Source organism: Gymnodraco acuticeps, unplaced genomic scaffold, assembly GCF_902827175.1.
Source record: "Gymnodraco acuticeps unplaced genomic scaffold, fGymAcu1.1, whole genome shotgun sequence".
In the NCBI taxonomy this organism is placed as follows: Eukaryota; Metazoa; Chordata; class Actinopteri; order Perciformes; family Bathydraconidae; genus Gymnodraco; species Gymnodraco acuticeps.
In genome coordinates, this window is record NW_022990919.1 from 197,707 (window position 1) to 215,511 (window position 17,805).

General features: G+C 40.8%; 1 protein-coding gene across 2 annotated transcripts in view; it reads left to right on the top strand.

Moving 5' to 3' along the window:
* LOC117558024 (carbonic anhydrase-related protein 10-like) overlaps positions 1-17,805 on the top strand; it is a 209,244-nt gene that overhangs the window by 183,835 nt on the left and 7,604 nt on the right. For both annotated transcript variants that reach the window (XM_034233983.1, XM_034233984.1), the window contains one exon: positions 2,010-2,184. In XM_034233983.1, coding sequence (XP_034089874.1) covers positions 2,010-2,184 — 175 coding nt within the window. The remainder of the gene's footprint in view (positions 1-2,009; positions 2,185-17,805) is intronic.

The window sequence follows — 17,805 nt, forward strand, 5'->3', positions numbered from 1 at the left end:
TAAACGGATGAAGTGAAATTAACTCTGAATTCGGCTTTTAGCGCATTTTACCGTTTTAAGGACCTAAAGATTTAAGAAAGGGCTATTCCAGTGTTTGTACTGGGTAGTTTAATTTGCTGGGAAAAAAATGTCTGCTGATTTTCCAACGTCTCAATGTAAGTCAATGGGAAAAAGTATTTATGGCCGAATTATGTCACTAACACGGAAGTTGTGGTACCACCGTTTGGCCACTACCAAAATGTATTTCAACGGCCGGCTTGATTTCTGGGGGCGCGGTCAGGATCCACAGTTGGTACTACTTGCTGGTCACAAAGCCATCTTGTTTTTAAAGTTATTAGAGAACTTTAAAACAAATATTAACACTGTTGGCCTTTGTCTTAGGATTCCTTCATTTATGTATACAAAACTAAATTTAGTTTGGATTAGGATATAAACTTTGTTTTAATTATCATCTCTTTATGTAGCACTTAAACTGGTTTGCCTTATTATATTTCTATTATTTGAAGCTCATTTGAGTGCATGTTTCTTGCTGTTCGGAAGTTGTATGCTCATGGTTGATTCCACCTATTATAAGTCATTTTAAATAGAAGAGTCAGTACGCAGTAAAAACAACCAACAAGCGAATAGAACAATGGCATAGCATCAGGGAGAAGAAAACTGAATAAATAAGCCTATCAAATATGTAGGATTGTAAAAAATGTAAAAGAATACATAATACAGTCAGAGTTTTGAAATTACAATTCCTAAAAATAACAGGAAAAAGAATCTCTGATGCAATATCCACAAGAAAGATTCTGCTTTGAATTGTTGCAATGCATTGAATGTAATGAAATATCCATAAAATATGTCACGTTATGCTGGTGAGGGGTCTTGATGGATAGAAGAAGGGTCCCTTGAGGAAACTGGCTGGGTCCCACTGGTTGAGATACAAGAGGCTGTGTTGTAATAGAGGTGTAATTAAATGCAGTGCATATACACAGAGCAGAAAACAATCAAAATGCCTCTGAGTACTCTCCAAGGTCTCCGAAAAATCTCACCTGTATCTTTTTGATAGCAGTAAGGATGGAAGATATTTAGTAGGTGTTGTGAAAAAGTCAAAATCTGTATGCAGACACAGTGAAACAGCTGAAAAAGTGGACCATATTTGTGACTGGAAAGATTATTTATGACACTCAAGAGCAGCAAGATAGATACGATTCAAATCCTCACTCTTCAAATCAGGAAGCTAACTGTCAAAGTGCTACACATGACCTGCATGCATCAATGTAATCAAGTCCCACACACCATCTGCCATTTACTCTCACCTTATTTACTTTGATCTCAGCCCTCTCCCTCACTCTCCCTTTCTTCTTCATTCCCTGTTCCTCTTTCTCCTCTCTTAAAGGATTTTTTTCGATCATCATTTGTCTTTTTTTTCATCATATTTGCTCCACCCGCACATTTTCTCGGTTTTCTCCCTTTTTCTTCCTTTTACCTGTCCCTCTCTCTCATCCCTCCTTCTACACGACGTTGGTTATATTTTCAGGTGTGCATGTGTTAAATGGAACTACACTAATTGTACACTTGTAAATAACATTATATATTGATACTGGATATCTTAATCTATAAATATATGTCAAAGTTAAAATAATTGATTTATATTTTGTATTAGCTTATAATATTAAACCTGAAAGTAATTAGTAACAAATCTGTCAAATAAATGTAGGAGTAAAAAGTACAATACTGGCTTCTAAAATGTATTGGAGTAGAAGTATAAAGTTGCATAAACTGAGAATACTCAGGTAAAGTACCTCAACATTGTACTTGAGTAGAGTTCTTTACAGTACTAACTGTACTTTGTTACTATCCATCACTGTATAAATGATGGTTTCTCTTTTTTTTTCTACTTTTCTGATTTGGGCTTCTTATTTAGTTATTTAATGTACCTATATTTTGACTGTATTTCATTAAGTTGGGAGAGCACTAAAGCCAGATCATTTCCTAAAAGTCTCCACCCGTTTCCTCCCCAGATGCACTCCCTGCGCCTCCTGAGCCAGAATGAACCCTACAAGATCTTCATGAGTATGAGCGACAACACGCGCCCACCCCAGCCCCTGCTGCAGCGCTGCATCCGCACCAACATCAACTTCAGCAAGCAGGGACGCGACTGCCCCAACAACCGCGCTCTGCGCCCCCAGTACAGAGGTAATATGTAGGGGAAAGAAGTGGTCAACCCACCGTGACAGAGATACATGACATTTAAATGTTCTGGAAAGTTCCTTACACAGCTTTAGCCTTTATTTTATCTCATGAAGTCCCTAAGTGACACACCCTGAACAGTCTGGTGGGTCATGGTCCAGGTCATGTGATGTTGTGTTCCCATAACAACATGTCTAAGTGTCAGGCTAACACAGAACTAGCTACATTTCAAAAGCTTTTTTTTTGTTGCTAAAGGTAAAATTCAAGCCATTTAAGAATTAAAATGCTTATATAACATGTCCTTTATTTCATTTAAGCTGTTGTGAAAACATTTCTTGATCCAATTGATATTAAACAAATTAGATAAATATCGCTGTGACATTAATGTCACATCGGGACATTAACCTTAACATTTCTCATAAAATCTGGAGTGACACATATGTCACAATTAGAAATATGATTATGATCTGCTCAGTTAATTTAACTGATTCAAGGATATTTAGTTAATATATTATATATTTTTCAGTTCAGAGAATGTTAAAACAAATGTAAACATCATCCTCATTAATTAAGTTATTAATAAGCATTACTTTACCATTAACACCCAATGTGACATATATGTCACTTTTCAGATCTTTGACACTAGGGGGGGGGTTACTTGTCAGAAATGTGTTCTATTTGTTCTATGTGGTCTATTTAGTCTAAGTGACAATTACAAATGGGTTTGGGTTCTCATAATAACCAAATTGTCTATTTTCCTAGAAATGTAGGCCTTCACTTTAAAGATAATTAGTGCAGTTCTACACCAGTGTTTCCGTTACTTTAGTGGTGTTAAGTATTTTTTTATCAAATTCCTACCTATTAGTGTATTCAAGTATATTCAAGCATTAGACTTTATACATATGCTGATCTTATTCGTCCTTAAGAAACACTTGAAGAGGCCTTCGGTTACAGGGTTAGGGTTAATCTCATGTGGAGTATGTTGAGCAAGGATTTGAGAAATACAATATGACTACATCTCTGTACACGCTTCTATTGGTTATTTATTTTATCAATCAATTTTACATTTTATTTACATTTCACAATTTACACATTTGTCTCAGGGGCCTTTCAGTGTGTACATCATATGAAAACCACTCTGTCCTTAAACCCTCGCAGTGCACAAGGAAATACTCTCCAAGAAATATTTGTAAAACCTCGGGGGGAGCAACGGTGTAGAGATCCCTCTCCGAGGACGCGAAGACGTAAAATAGTTATTGTGTGTATAGCTTAAAACAGATAATACAATTACAACATATGCAACCTAAATGACAACAATTATAATGCGAACGTTTATAAAAAAAGAAGGATCAGGAGGATACCAACAATCTTCCAGGTGTGGCAAAGACATACTGACGTTGGCGTCAGGAAGGACAACGGCAACAGGCCATGACTCATGATCCACATGTACCCTTTAATACTGGCAACCTGCCAGCTGAGAGACAAAAACTCTGGGGATGATGCATTTATGGGACATGAACAACATTGGTGTCAAGAAGAAGAGGGTATATCTAAATACATTAACATCCTGTCACCATACCTAAAGATTTGGCACCTCAGCCTCGGCGTGGAAAAGACAACATAATCAATGTTCCACGTCTGTTGTTCCAACAACACCGAGAATGAGCTGCTCCAAAGACAAACACCCGCGATGAGCTGATACTACATGAACCTCTTTCCCGCTAAAAAACGGTTTGTTTCGTGCTTCTTTAGTACTCAGTTAGTTCTAGGTTTTGAACACGTTTCGCCTTCCACCGCCAAGAGCCCAAGTGGTGCCACGTCATGACATCACTGTACACGTCGCTGATTTTCTCGGCAACTGCGCTCACAACAACAACAATGGCGGACTGCGTCGTGTTACTTTTAATCATACAAAGCCAGATTAAATTGAATCGTGTCCTCGTTGGCATCGCCCGGTCTGATGTTGTTGTGTCCCACAGTCCTGTTCGAGACGCCAACATGTTGTGTCCTGCAGGCACAACATATTGTATAGTTTCTGGAAATAACAAGAAAAAAAATCGAAACAGGAGCTAACGATTTTGAGTGTTTGATTGCAAGAAAACCACAGTCTTTCAATACAAACTCTTCATATTGCATAACCTTACATGAATCCCGTATTGATTCTGATTCTGTTCTTTGGACAGTGTCTCCTAACTTCATATATTTAGGTTCCGTAATCCCACTATTTTGCTTTCTGCAGCTGGGTTCATCCTGTTCTTGCAGTTGGGGAAAATCAAGCAGTGGTTTCAAAGAACACAATGGTGGACATGCTGAAGTGAAGTCCATCGAGAGGAAATGTCATGCAGACCCAGATTCATTACCAAACACCACTCAGAATAAGATATAAGATACTTTAGCGCGCCTCAAGTCTTTGCCCCACTTTCCTGCCCGGCTCGCCTCAACAGAGTAAAAGGTCAAAAGACAATCGCCAGAAGAAAAGTTTAGTACAGATAAAGATTACGAGAAGTAGAAGAAGAGAGTAGAAAGATAAAAGTCCCCGGACTCCCCTCTTCTCCTTTATCACGCTTAAATAAAGCTTCAGTTGTCAGAAATCAGTCCGTTCCCAGCAGCCTCCTTGTTTTTCAGTACTCTGCTTACACATTTCCAAAAGTAGCAACAGAGAGATATTAATATGTAAATGGTCTGAATCTGAAATAGGATTAGGTGTCTTGTTAGCGACTGAGGCAAGGCAAGGTCCTTATAAGTGGAGAGATACAGCTGATCATTAAATCTGCCTCAGGCGGAGAGGGGAGGTTGACTGAGCATGGCTCCGTGTCAGCAGCCTCTTGACAATGTGGGAAAAAAAGAAGGCTGGGAGACATGGAAATAAAAATAAATGTGTGGGAGTGTATCGTCTGTTTGTGCAGATTTAAAACTGGGAGTGTGTGGGAGAGCTTGTTGGTGTTTAATGAAAACGGTGCATCACACAGTGTGGGCTCTCCCAATATATATTTTTAGTATCGATCCGGTCAAACCCAGCGTGCCTCCCACAACATCAGCGTGGCCTCAATCCACCCAAGTTACTCAAAGTCCAAGATGTCTTTAAATATCATGTTGTCAGTCCCAAACCCCAATATACTTATTTGAATATGAAATAAAACAGAGAAAAGCAAGAAACCAACATATTTAAATACTTGAAACTGCGAAAAATGTAAGCCATTATCGGATTATAGTTGTCTGTATTTTTTCTGCCAGCCGACTTATCAGCTAGCTAATCATTGCAGCTTGGAAAGCAACTTATAACTACAATTATCAAATAAATGGACACAAATGTATTATTACAAAAATTGCGTAGCGCTTGGTTCTTTTACACTTCCTGTGGGAGTCCGCGTCTCCTCTCAGTGCTCTCCAAATATAGTTTTTAGTATCGATCCGCTCAAACGCAGCGTGCTCCCCACAACATCAATTGGAGTGCGTGGCCTCTGCTTTCCTTTGATAATAGCTTGTTACAATACAGAACCCCAGCAGGAGTTTGTGTTTTACCATGGTCAAGAGCAGAGAGAGTAGCCTGCCAAATGTTGCCCGAAACCACTCTGAGCCAACAGTGTTCTCAAAAGAAAAGCACAATAAGCGATTAAGAAACAAACAAACAAACAAAGTCCTCCAGGATATTTGCAGTATTGATATGTGTACTTATTAAAGGTGAGACTTAGATGTAGAAATGTTCAGGTTCATCACATGCTCTGGTTACAGCGCAATTCTAAAGCAAATAATTAAAGACAATTGTTCCAATTTCTTGCAGTCCAGAGCAGTAGCTTCAAACTATTCTTAAACATAAATATATTCTCTTTAATTCTCCGTAACGCTTATTTTCCGCACTGACTCACCAGTAATACAAGTATTTTATTGTTTCTGTCTGTGGCGGTATTCCCTCAGCTGCTTTCAAATAAATAAATCCTTATCATAAATTCTCTAATAAGAATGCTGATAACAATCCACTTTAAGGAAACTCCTGTACAATACATCACATCGCAACATTTATTTGACATTTTGTATATAAATGTCATTGAAATGATTTATTTGTTTACTAAAATCATTGGGGTAAGAGTTGTTTGCTCATGTTCAATTATCAACTTTCAATGATTTAAAAAAAAAAACGACATCCGCTGTTTAGGATGTATTCACTTTGATTGGTCGCACATTTGGTCTTGAATACTTGATGTTATTAACCCTTAGGGGGTTAATAACATCAGGGGCCCCCAAAGGATGTGTGCTCAGCCCCCTGCTCTTCACCTTGCTGACCCATGACTGCACACCCACCCACAGCTCCAACCACTTCATCAAGTTTGCGGATGACACAACCGTGGTGGGTCTCATCAGCAACAACGGTGAGACCCATTACAGGAGGGAGGTGAACCAGCTGGCCACGTGGTGCATAGACAACAATCTCTTTCTCAATGTGAAGAAAACAAAGGAGATTGTTGTCGACTTCAGGAGAAACGACACCCCCCACCCACTGACCTGTACTGCTGTAACAGGTGAGCTGCACCAAATTCCTGGGGGTGCACATCACAGAGGATCTCTCCTGGACCAACAACACCACGTCAATCACCAAGGAAGCCCAGCAGCGCCTTTACTTCGTCCGCAAACTGGGGTTAACTGGGGCGAGAGACAGTGAGAGACGTCGAGAGAAAAAGAGAGACAGCGAGAGACGAAGAGAGACGCCGATTGAAAAAAAGTGAAACAAATATTGAGAATTGAGAGATAGTTAGATATATTTAGAGTATTATAATATTATTAGATATTACTAATATTTTAATCTCTGTACTCCCAAAGCGAGAGCTGTGTCCGGGTCCTCGGCAGTAAGTCGGACCCATTTCCGGTGAGGGTTGGCCTCCGCCAGGGCTGCGCTTTGTCACCAATCCTGTTTGTAATATACATGGATCGGATTTCGAGGCGTAGTCATGGGGGAGGGGGTCTGCAGTTCGGTGGACTAAGGATTGCACCACTGCTTTTTGCAGATGATGTGGTTCTAATGGCTCCATCGGTCTGTGACCTTCAGCACTCACTGGATCGGTTCGCAACCGAGTGTGAAGCGGCTGGGATGAGGATCAGACACCTCCAAATCTGAGGCCATGGTTCTCAGCAGGAAACCGATGGACTGTCCACTTCAAGTAGGGAATGAGTCCTTACCCCAAGTGAAGGAGTTCAAGTATCTCGGGGTCTTGTTCTCGAGTGAGGGAACAATGGAGCGTGAGATGGGCCGGAGAATCGGAGCAGCGGGAGCGGTACTGCAGTCGCTTTACCGCACCGTTGTGACGAAAAGGGAGCTGAGCCAGAAGGCAAAGCTCTCTGTCTACCGGGCCATTTTCGTTCCTACCCTCACCTATGGTCATGAAGGATGGGTCATGACCGAAAGAACGAGATCGCGGATACAAGCGGCCGAGATGGGTTTTCTCCGCAGGGTGGCTAGTGTCTCCCTTAGGGATAAGGTGAGAAGTTCGGTCATCAGGGAGGGACTCGGAGTTGAGCCGCTCCTCCTTCGCGTCGAAAGGAGCCAGTTGAGGTGGTTCGGGCACCTAGTTAGGATGCCACCTGGGCGCCTCCCTAGGGAGGTGTTCCAGGCACGTCCAACTGGGAAGAGACCAAGGGGTAGACCTAGGACCAGGTGGAGGGATTATATCTCTTCGCTGGCCTGGGAGCGCCTTGGGGTCCCCCAGTCAGAGCTGGTTGATGTCGCCAGGGAAAAGAAAGTTTGGGGCTCTCTGCTGGAACTGCTACCCCCGCGACCCGACCACGGATAAGCGGGAGAAGATGGATGGATGGATGGACTAATATTTTAATAATGATGAAGAGAACTCTGGACGTGAGTCAAGCTATAAGCTTGTTTTTTTACATGGAGGAGGAGAAGACCGTTCATAAAAAAAATTCTTATGGATACACCTGCTATTTGTTCATAAAATGTGTATATAGGTTCATGCTACCTCAATCAAACTTTTACTTTATCATAGTGACATCCCAGGTATATATTTCCAGCTTTCAAAATGTTTCGTTGTGCGTGTTTGTGTTATCCATAGTACAGTGGAGTAGGGCTGGGCGATATATCGAATATACTCGATGTATAAAATGACTATATCGCGAACACCGAGTATAACCTGTCTAGTGGTAATGGGACACAATGACACCCGAAGTGTGTTCCTTATGTCCAATCTACTCCGTCATTTTGTTTGGGGTGCTGTCACTGCAAAAAAAACTTGATTCACAAAGATAGGATGTTGGAAATGGAAGCAGGCGAGCATATTCAGCTTTGATTTTAATCCAGAACACCGACAGAGTTGGAGTCTGGAACATACTTTTAAGACCATCTGTTGCTAGCTTGCGGCCTTAATGTTTGAAGTAAAATATCACGTGACTGAGACTTGTCAAGAGACCCAGACGCTCAGACGGATGTATCTGGTCATTATTAAATCTTTCTGTCAACCCGGTACCAAATAACCCACCAGCCGGTGCCGGTCCTCGGACAGGTGGTTAGGGACCACTGTTCTATACGGAGGGTCTGTGAGTACACACTTATGTGAATAGTTGTCGGTATTTTTTCTGCCGATTGACTTATCAGCTGGCTAATCATTGCAGCTTGGAAAGCAACTCGTAACTAAATTCATCAAATAAATATAGTGTAGTTAAACATAAAATAAGTATTGTTACAAAGATTGTGTAGCACTCGGTTCTTTTACATTCTTCCTGAGGTTAATTGAGGCCGCCGGTGTGGTAAAAAGGGAAATAAACCAGCCCTAAGCTGAGTTTCCAATCAGTGGAGAACCCTCACCTCCAGACCAAGCCGGCGAGCGTTGGATTCTCCGTGGAAGTTACGATGGCAGATGATCAAGCACCAGGCCACAGAGCTGAAATAACATTGAAATAAAATGACGACTGATGTACAGCCAAATGATAGAAGCACCCAGGTACAGAGGAACCGAGCGTCAGACTCTGGAGGGGAAATGCAGGAGACAGGAAGCAGAGAGCAGCAGTGATGAAAGGGTCCCTGGTGGGGAATAAAGAGTTATTTTCAATATCTCTCTCTCCTTCTCAGGGTTATTCACTCTGAATTTATCTTTATATTTCAGTTTATTCTACTCTTACTCACCCTAATTTATTTTTGTCTTTCCTCTTTCATCTCATTTTATTTGCAGCATTATCGGACACTGGTGAAGTTTGATTTGATAAATAAAACATTTTGCTTCTCTTAAAAGAAGCATTGAATCATGAGAGCAAATGACCCGCACAATACATACATTCCTGTTAAATATATTCAGAGTATTAGTTCAGCATCACAATGAACATTTTAAGTTTTTCCCCCAAATGAATTTTCTACAAAGAACAGAGGGTGTTGTATTCTGTATAGATTTTAACTTACATGGTTTATTGACTCTAGCATTTTACCACCATACAGTAGAATTCCTTTTAATATGTTATCTTGTTATTAGTGTGAATGCTGTGCAACAGCATTCCACTATAGTTCTTCTGTTACATTACATTATATTGCATTTAGCTGACGCTTTTACAATAAGTGCGTTCGACCAAGAAGATACAAGCTTGAAGAAAACAGAATCATATAAGTACATCAGGTTTCATAGAGCCAAAACATTTCAAGTGCTACTCAACTGGCTTTAGATAAGCCAGTCCTTTATTAGTATATAAGTGCTTTGTTAGTAATTATATCGCTCGAAGTGGAGTCGAAAGAGATGAGTTTTCAGTCTGCGCCGGAAGGTGTGTAAGCTTTCTGCTGTCCTGATGTCAATGGGGAGCCAAACCAGTCTCACAAAAAAACGTGTAATAACTACGTTGGTCCACAAGTAGGACGTAGTATATCTACAAAAACGCCTCTGAAATTGTAAGATGCCTACGTTTTTTTTCACCATTCATTCCAATGGCTGGCTTCTATGTCACGTGATCTTCAAATTTCTCCCTGCAGAAAAAAAAACATGGCCGACCTTCGTTTTATTCTCGGTGTAAAATGCCTATTTTAAGGTTAGTTTGGTCATTAAAATGCGTTTTGATGTCATTTCATGCGAGAAATATGAGTTGTTATTTCAGATTATGTGTGCAGTGGGTGTACATGATCTTTAGTTTGCTAGTTATTACGAAGATTACTTCAGGAAATTGTGTCTATACAACATTTTCATTGTTACCAAGATGGTTGCTAGGGACGCTGCTATCGATATTATTTCTGTTATGTTGTGTAAAATGGTGTTATCTTTATTGCTACCCCCTTCCCCGTCAATGTATAGTGTTGGTCCACAGTGCAAACGTATTAGTTATTAGCTAGACTTTTATTTAGCATCTCAAAACACATGTAAACAGCTTCATGCCCGGGAGGCGAAGACCGGCAGTCCGGCTCACTAAAATGTCCGTGCAGAACAATACCCATGAAATGGGATGGGACCACGGCAGACTGTCCAAAACTGGATTTGAACGGGTCCACCGCGTCCCCCACCCCGTTCCCAGAACTACACATGCTGGCACGTCTCTACTGGGAATTGTAGTTTTAAAAGACGTTTTCATATTTCCCATAATAAGAAGTTGCCAGTATTAAACTGTGTACATCCCTGGAGGACAGAGGGTGTCGTTTTTCTCATACTGATATTCTGAACAATCTGTGCTGTTGTATTTGCTGTAAAGTGTCTCTACTGTAGGCTAATTTTATTATATGTACAGCACTTTGGCTCGACCAAAAATCGTTTATAAATGTGCTATATAAATAAAACTTGATTTGATTTGATTTTGGAGGTTTAGGGATAGGAAACACTCAAATTAAAAATATATAATTAATAAATGGGTGAAAATTGCTTGTGCCCAATGGGCAGCATTAATATATACCCACACGACAGCTAAGGTCAGAAGAGCTTTATTTAACAGCTGGTCTTATGTCTGTGACCCCTCCTGTTGTTCATTGATAAGCCTGAAACATGCACTTGTCAAGGTTCAGAGGCACATTTTGCAAATCTGGCAGTAGCCATCGATCAGCTTAAATACTTTATTGATCCCAAGTTGGAAACATTTGCGTTACATCAGCATGTGTATAGTTGTACATATGCAGTGGTGTTTATTTGTAAATCATTTAGTATAATCACACAAATTCTGTGTTTTATATTTAATAATTCTCTGTTCTTTATTTATTGATTGTTCAATACCTGACAAGGCCGGAGATGAAAAACTTGGGTCACAGGTTCCTCAACAGTGCATCACAAGACATCTTTCAATATTTGTGTACCTCCACCATTAAATTGTCGTATTCTGCACATTTCTTATACTATCTACATCTTATAAGAGTATAATACATATGTATAATATCAGTTAAAATAAGTGCTTCAACATAGTTAACATTCCTGGAGGTATACACAAAGTTTTACATTCATTGCATAACTACACCATTTGTGAATATGTCAATAAACCTTAGAAAATCTTGAAAGGGATGTGCAAAATAGTCATTATATACAGTCTTTAATTAACTATTAGTAGAGAATAACGAGTAATGAACATACTTTATAGGGATTCTATTAATGTCTAATAATAAAAATAATGAAATTCAATAACATGCTTTAACCACTAGGTGTCCCTTTATATCAGCTGTGCACCTTTATGGTGTAAATACAGCCTATCTACCAATTGGATCAAATATAAAAGTCAGCCGAATTAGTGTTGATACTGCAAGGAGACGTATTGTGTGAAAATAAATGTAAGATGTTGTTTAATTACTGATATATGTATGATCCATGTCACGTTTCCAGTTCATCATGTTTGTCTCATCAAGGCTCTATAAATAGAGAACTACAGCAGATATGTAACATTTAATGCAGCCGAACCGTGTATTACAATGCTGTTATGTGATGACTTTCAAAGAGAAAAGCAGTGGACCAATACTAATAACGGTGTTGGTAACGGAAAATAACGTATCTATTGTGGTGATTGACTTTATTCACCCACGGATCTATGGGTTAGGCCAGGGTATTGTTCTGCACAGACATTTTAGTGAGCCGGACTGCCGGTCTTCGCCTCCCGGGCATGAAGCTGTTTACATGTGTTTTGAGATGCTAAATAAAAGTCTAGCTAATAACTAATACGTTTGCACTGTGGACCAACACTATACATTGACGGGGAAGGGGGTAGCAATAAAGATAACACCATTGTACACAACATAACAGAAATAATATCGATAGCAGCGTCCCTAGCAACCATCTTGGTAACAATGAAAACGTTGTATAGACACAATTTCCTGAAGTAATCTTCGTAATAACTAGCAAACTAAAGATCATGTACACCCACTGCACCCATAATCTTAAATAACAACTCATATTTCTCGCATGAAATGACATCAAAACGCATTTTAATGACCAAACTAACCTTAAAATAGGCATTTTACACCGAGAATAAAACGAAGGTCGGCCATGTTTTTTTTTCTGCAGGGAGAAATTTGAAGATCACGTGACATAGACGCCAGCCATTGGAATGAATGGTGAAAAAAAACCGTAGGCATCTTACAATTTCAGAGGCGTTTTTGTAGATATACTACGTCCTACGTTGTGGACCAACGTAGTTATTACACCTTTTTTTGTGAGACTGGGTTGATCGATCAGCACCATCATCAAGGACTGCATGAGTTGTGAGGGTCCTGTCCCCGTTGTGGAGAAGTACATTGACGATTTTCAACATGACTTTATGGGAGCGGTTAGGTTTGTCCATGTAGAGAAGCTCTGAGGAGGGGGATGTGTACATCACTGTAGCTGATTTGTTTGAATTAAAGTCATGGAGAATAGTCAAGTGAATGTCCTTGCATAAATTACATGGCTTCTTTAAGGTGCATTTGTCCATTTTATGGATTCTTCCGCATTTAATGCATCTGCCTTTCTCTTTGATCGATTTTGAAATGTTTATTTTGGAGAGTCCTTTGAATTCTGTGCATGAACCAAGGAAATGGTCTCTAACATTACAGTAGGGGCAGTAGGGCTTAGGCCTTTCGACATTCATCCTTTCTTTGGTGTGCCATCCATTTCAGATGCTGTTACATTACATTACATTGCATTTAGCTGACGCTTTTGTCCAAAGCGACTTACAATAAGTACATTCGACCAGGAAGACATAACCTTGAAGAAAACAGAATCATATAAGTATATCAGGTTTCATAGAGCCAAACATTTCAAGTGCTACTCAACTGGCTTTAGGTAGTCCTGTTGAGAGGTAGATAGAGGAGACTTGTCGGGGGGGCTGGCGTTCCTTTCCAGTCCATGGTTTCTCCTGTCTGTGGAGCTCAACAGCTCTCCCTGCGATGCGTTTAGCTCTGGATTTCAACTGTAGCCATTAGGTCAAGGAGGGTATAGGTTTGGGTTGCTTGTGCAGTTAGAATGCCACGATTAATGCAGTGCTCAACAAATCCATCTCTGTACTGCACAGGGAGTTTACTGAGGAGTCTGTCCACATGGGAACCACATCTTAATTCTCACCCATCAAGACCCTCTAGGGACAGCAGTATTCCAACCAGAGCATGGATAGACAGGGAAAGATTATCAAAGGCTTCCACGTCATTAATGCGAACAATGAGGGCATTTAGTATTTCACCTATTTCTCTCTGAACTAGCAGCCTTGGCTGACCATACTTTTCTTTGAGTGCTAAGAGGGCAGTGGAATATGGTCTTGCGTCATGCATGCTGGATCTGGCTAATTTGCTAGCTCCTGGGTGCTGAACGTGTTCCAAGAGCAGGGGCGTCGCCTGGGGTAGGCATCCAGGGCTTTAGCCCCGGATGTTTTTTCTTTAGCCCCGGACAAATTCTCCCTCAATAATATAATACATTAACCTACTTTACCTATAGGACGGACGGCAGAATTGTAATTTCTCATGTTCAGTGAATGCAACACAGAGGCAAGACGATGCCACCAGACCAATCAGAGTTGCATGGAAATACACGTGTTTTATTGGCTGACAGTTTTTATTACCTCTCCTCTGTGACAATATTTAAACTTTAAACTGACAGCCCCGGACGCGGAGATTCTGAAGATGGACATTAGACATTTTTCTAATAAAAAAGATGGCAATTCTCAAATGGTGGCTCACACAACAACCCCAGAGCCACCACCTGAGCCAGGTGAACAAGGTATGTACCTGTCAGTAAACGTACAAGTTATGTGAACATGCAAGCAAAGCATAAATTACAGCTACGTTGACGTTACTTTGAATCGTGCGGGTAAGCTAAACCGTTAGCAAGTAGCTATAGCTAGCCAGATATATTAAATAAACACTTTGTCATACAATATAAATGTTGTGTTTTTTAGCGTTACTTGGTGATTTCAAAGAAAGCTCTCTGGGAAATGTTGACTTACTGTCAGTGTTCGACATGAAGCTAGAAGCTACCTTACAGTAGTACACAGTTGATCCTGATTCCTTACTCACAGTTGGCGATTACTTTCCTGCATTTCAATGGACAGCATATAAAAAGGACATGTGAGCTTCATTGCTTAAGAGATCATCACATGCCATCTCTTTAAAAAAAGAAGTGTCCAGTCAACAACAAAATATCAGTGATCGTATAGTGATAGTATATTTTTCATAAGCGATGTGAAACATTCAACTTAAAAAAACTCTGTGAGGGCCTAAGATATTCTACAAAATAATATTTAAGTTATATTTTTCATTAGTTTTACCAAAATAACTTGATTTAATTGTATTTAAAATAACATTTCCAAAGAAATAAATCCTTCGAATCTGCCTATTCAGTTTCTGTTTGAATGTGAAGGGTTAAATGAAAGAAGCCCCTCTCTGCGAGTCTGTGAAGACAGGAGCTGTTGGACGTCCAGCTATGAATTCACAGAGGGCCCGCTATAGTAACTAAAACGAGAGAGTAATGTCAAATGACAGTACAATTGACCAATCATATCTTCCCTCTAAATGGGTGGGTGTTATTATCGCGGACTTTATGACAAGTTCCGCCCGCTGTGCAACTTTTCTTGTTTCCATAGCAACAACAACTTCCTGTCAACAGCGTTAACTCCTTCAAAATAAAAGCATGCCAAATTACACTTAAGACATACAACTGCAACGAAAGTAACAAACACAATGCAATATCCTTTTCAATTTCAAAGAACACAAATAGGGTTATTTACAGGTGTTGTTTTGTGTGGTAGAGGGTCGCTTTCATTTATGCGTTTTGCACCCCGGGCCGTTGTTTTGATATTCCGCTGAAGTATACGCTGCTGTGACATAACTCGAGGGAAGGGGTGGGGGTCAGAGGGCCTAGGTATAAAAGTCACGGCTCGCCACTGCAAATAGCCAATCACACAAAAAGCATGTTGCTGTGACTGTGAGCATTAAACAATTAACATTAAACTAAACAAACACAACAGTACGTTATTGTCCTTATAAAATAAAAACATACATTTTGTCCACCGACATAATACAGGCACCTTACCCTCAAGAGATCCTCATGTGCTATGAGAATCTCCCACAATCCATTGCCGTAACAAAGCTAATGCAGGCATACGTTTGTGACACTAGATGGCGCAATTGTGTATGTGCGTGTGGGGAGTCTTGCAGTAGAACATTTGACTGTAGCGCCGCCACTGTGGGCTAAGCCCCGAATGTTTCCAGATCCAGGCGACGCCCCTGTCCAAGAGTATTTGATATGTATACTGCTCTGTAAGATGGGGATGATTGTCAAGGATATTGTCGAGGGCCATTTTCATGAGGGCAAAATCCTTCTCTCGACCACTTTTGAACACAGGGATAGAGGGTCTTGGTATACCATAAGCAGAGGCTATCAACAGATCTGTAACATTTGGGAATTGAACATGCGGGTAAACAGATTGTTGCTGGGAGGACATGGCTTGCGTTGGCTGTAGACTACCGGTAAAGGTAGGTTGTTCGCTACCAGGCATGGATGTCATATTGTTAGGGGCTTCAGCAGTGACCTGGGTCACAGGTCCATGGTGAATAGAAAGGGCGCGGGGCATTACTGTAGCAGATGCAGGGTGAAAGGACGAAGGTAAAGCTTGGGCAGCCACATGGGGAGTTGATGTTGCTGCAGTTTCAGCAGTAGCTGCAGAGGGAAGAGAGGGAGCCTGGGCAGTGTATAAGCTTTGCTGTATTGGTTGAGGCCTGGGAAGGATTTGGGAGGCCTTAGGTAGACCTCTGGAAAGGCTAAGTTGGGGAAGCAGGCGAGCTAAAGCTAAATGAGAGCGAGAGTCAGCATATGTCAAGTTTGGGGGGGGCAGCAGTGAATATCCTGGATGGAGGCAGATCGTAAAAAGAAGACGTTGCTCCATTTCCATGAAGAGATGAGGTTGTAGGACCACAGGCTCCTCCATTCTCTTCAGAAAAATTGTGTTTTATGAAACGAGTGACAAGTTGTGCTGACTCAAGCTCTTGTTCTTTAGTACGAATACGTCTGTTCATTTCAACCTGTCTGACAATTTTCTCTCTCTTTGTGTGCATTTTCTTGACATTGCTGAGCAGCTCTGGCCCTTTCATCGATTAACGTACATTTTTCATCCAGCTGCTTATCCTCCAATTGCTGTCTTTTAAGCTCCTCCAGCTCGTCTTTTCTTCCGTTTTCCTTGGCTTGGAGAAGAATACTGGCTTGGAGATCACTCAAATTAGGAGCGTGGCGGCTGTCTCTTGAATGTCGACTTGTATCAGAGCAGCCTGTAGGGACACTTGATGCCGACTCGCTGAAGTGTGTCCTCTTACTCCTTAAACTATGAGATACTTGGGATTTGGGATGCTGCCTTGCGCCGTGGAAAACCATAGTAATCAGGGGGCTGTCCATCTCTTTTGGGTCTAGCCCCTAGGTCACGATGGCTAATTGGATTTGTCGGGGCTTTGGCTAATACTTCCAGGGATACTGATTGCAGAATGAGATGAGGGGTAGGCAATAAAGGTTCAGGTGAAAGGCTAGGCTCTTTTTGATGAGCAGGTGTGGATGGCCTAGGTCAGGGGTACTCAAATACAAATCTTAAAGGTCCAAAATAAATGTTTCAATAAGACAAAGGTCCGTTTATTACGGTCATTCAAACTTTTAAACAATTGCAACAAGATTCTTAACACGAGGTTGCAAAAACAAAAATAATCTGTATGCAGCAGTTTTCATTGTTATTGTGTCTGTGCTTGACCCCTCAGAGTCGCAGTGTAAGAGCTGCACAGTTATGAATAAAGGCAGCTGCACCCTCTTTCATTCAGCATTCCCATTATTGCTTTATAAATGTATTCCCCCTTGTGTGTCCACTGAGGTTCGTCAGGCTCAACACATCTTCAACAAACTCCCCCTTTGCCTCATCATAAAAACTCACAAACACCAGCAACTGAGCATTGTCAGTGGTGTCAGTGGACTCACCCACAGCTAAGGAAATGCACTGTGCATTTTTTATTCCATCACAAAGCTGATGAATCAAATCACCAGCCAGTATTTATGTTCTTCTGGTTGCTGTGCAATCTGAGAGGGGGGTTTGCTTGATTTGACCTGTTATTTCCTCTTTTTGTTTGCCTTCAACATGGTCTCCATCACTTCAGTCATGCATTCTTTTATACTTCAGTTATTATCCAGTGGAAAGCCCTTACCTACTGGCCTAGTTCAATCAAAGTGGTTACTTTTTTTTGGCTGGGCA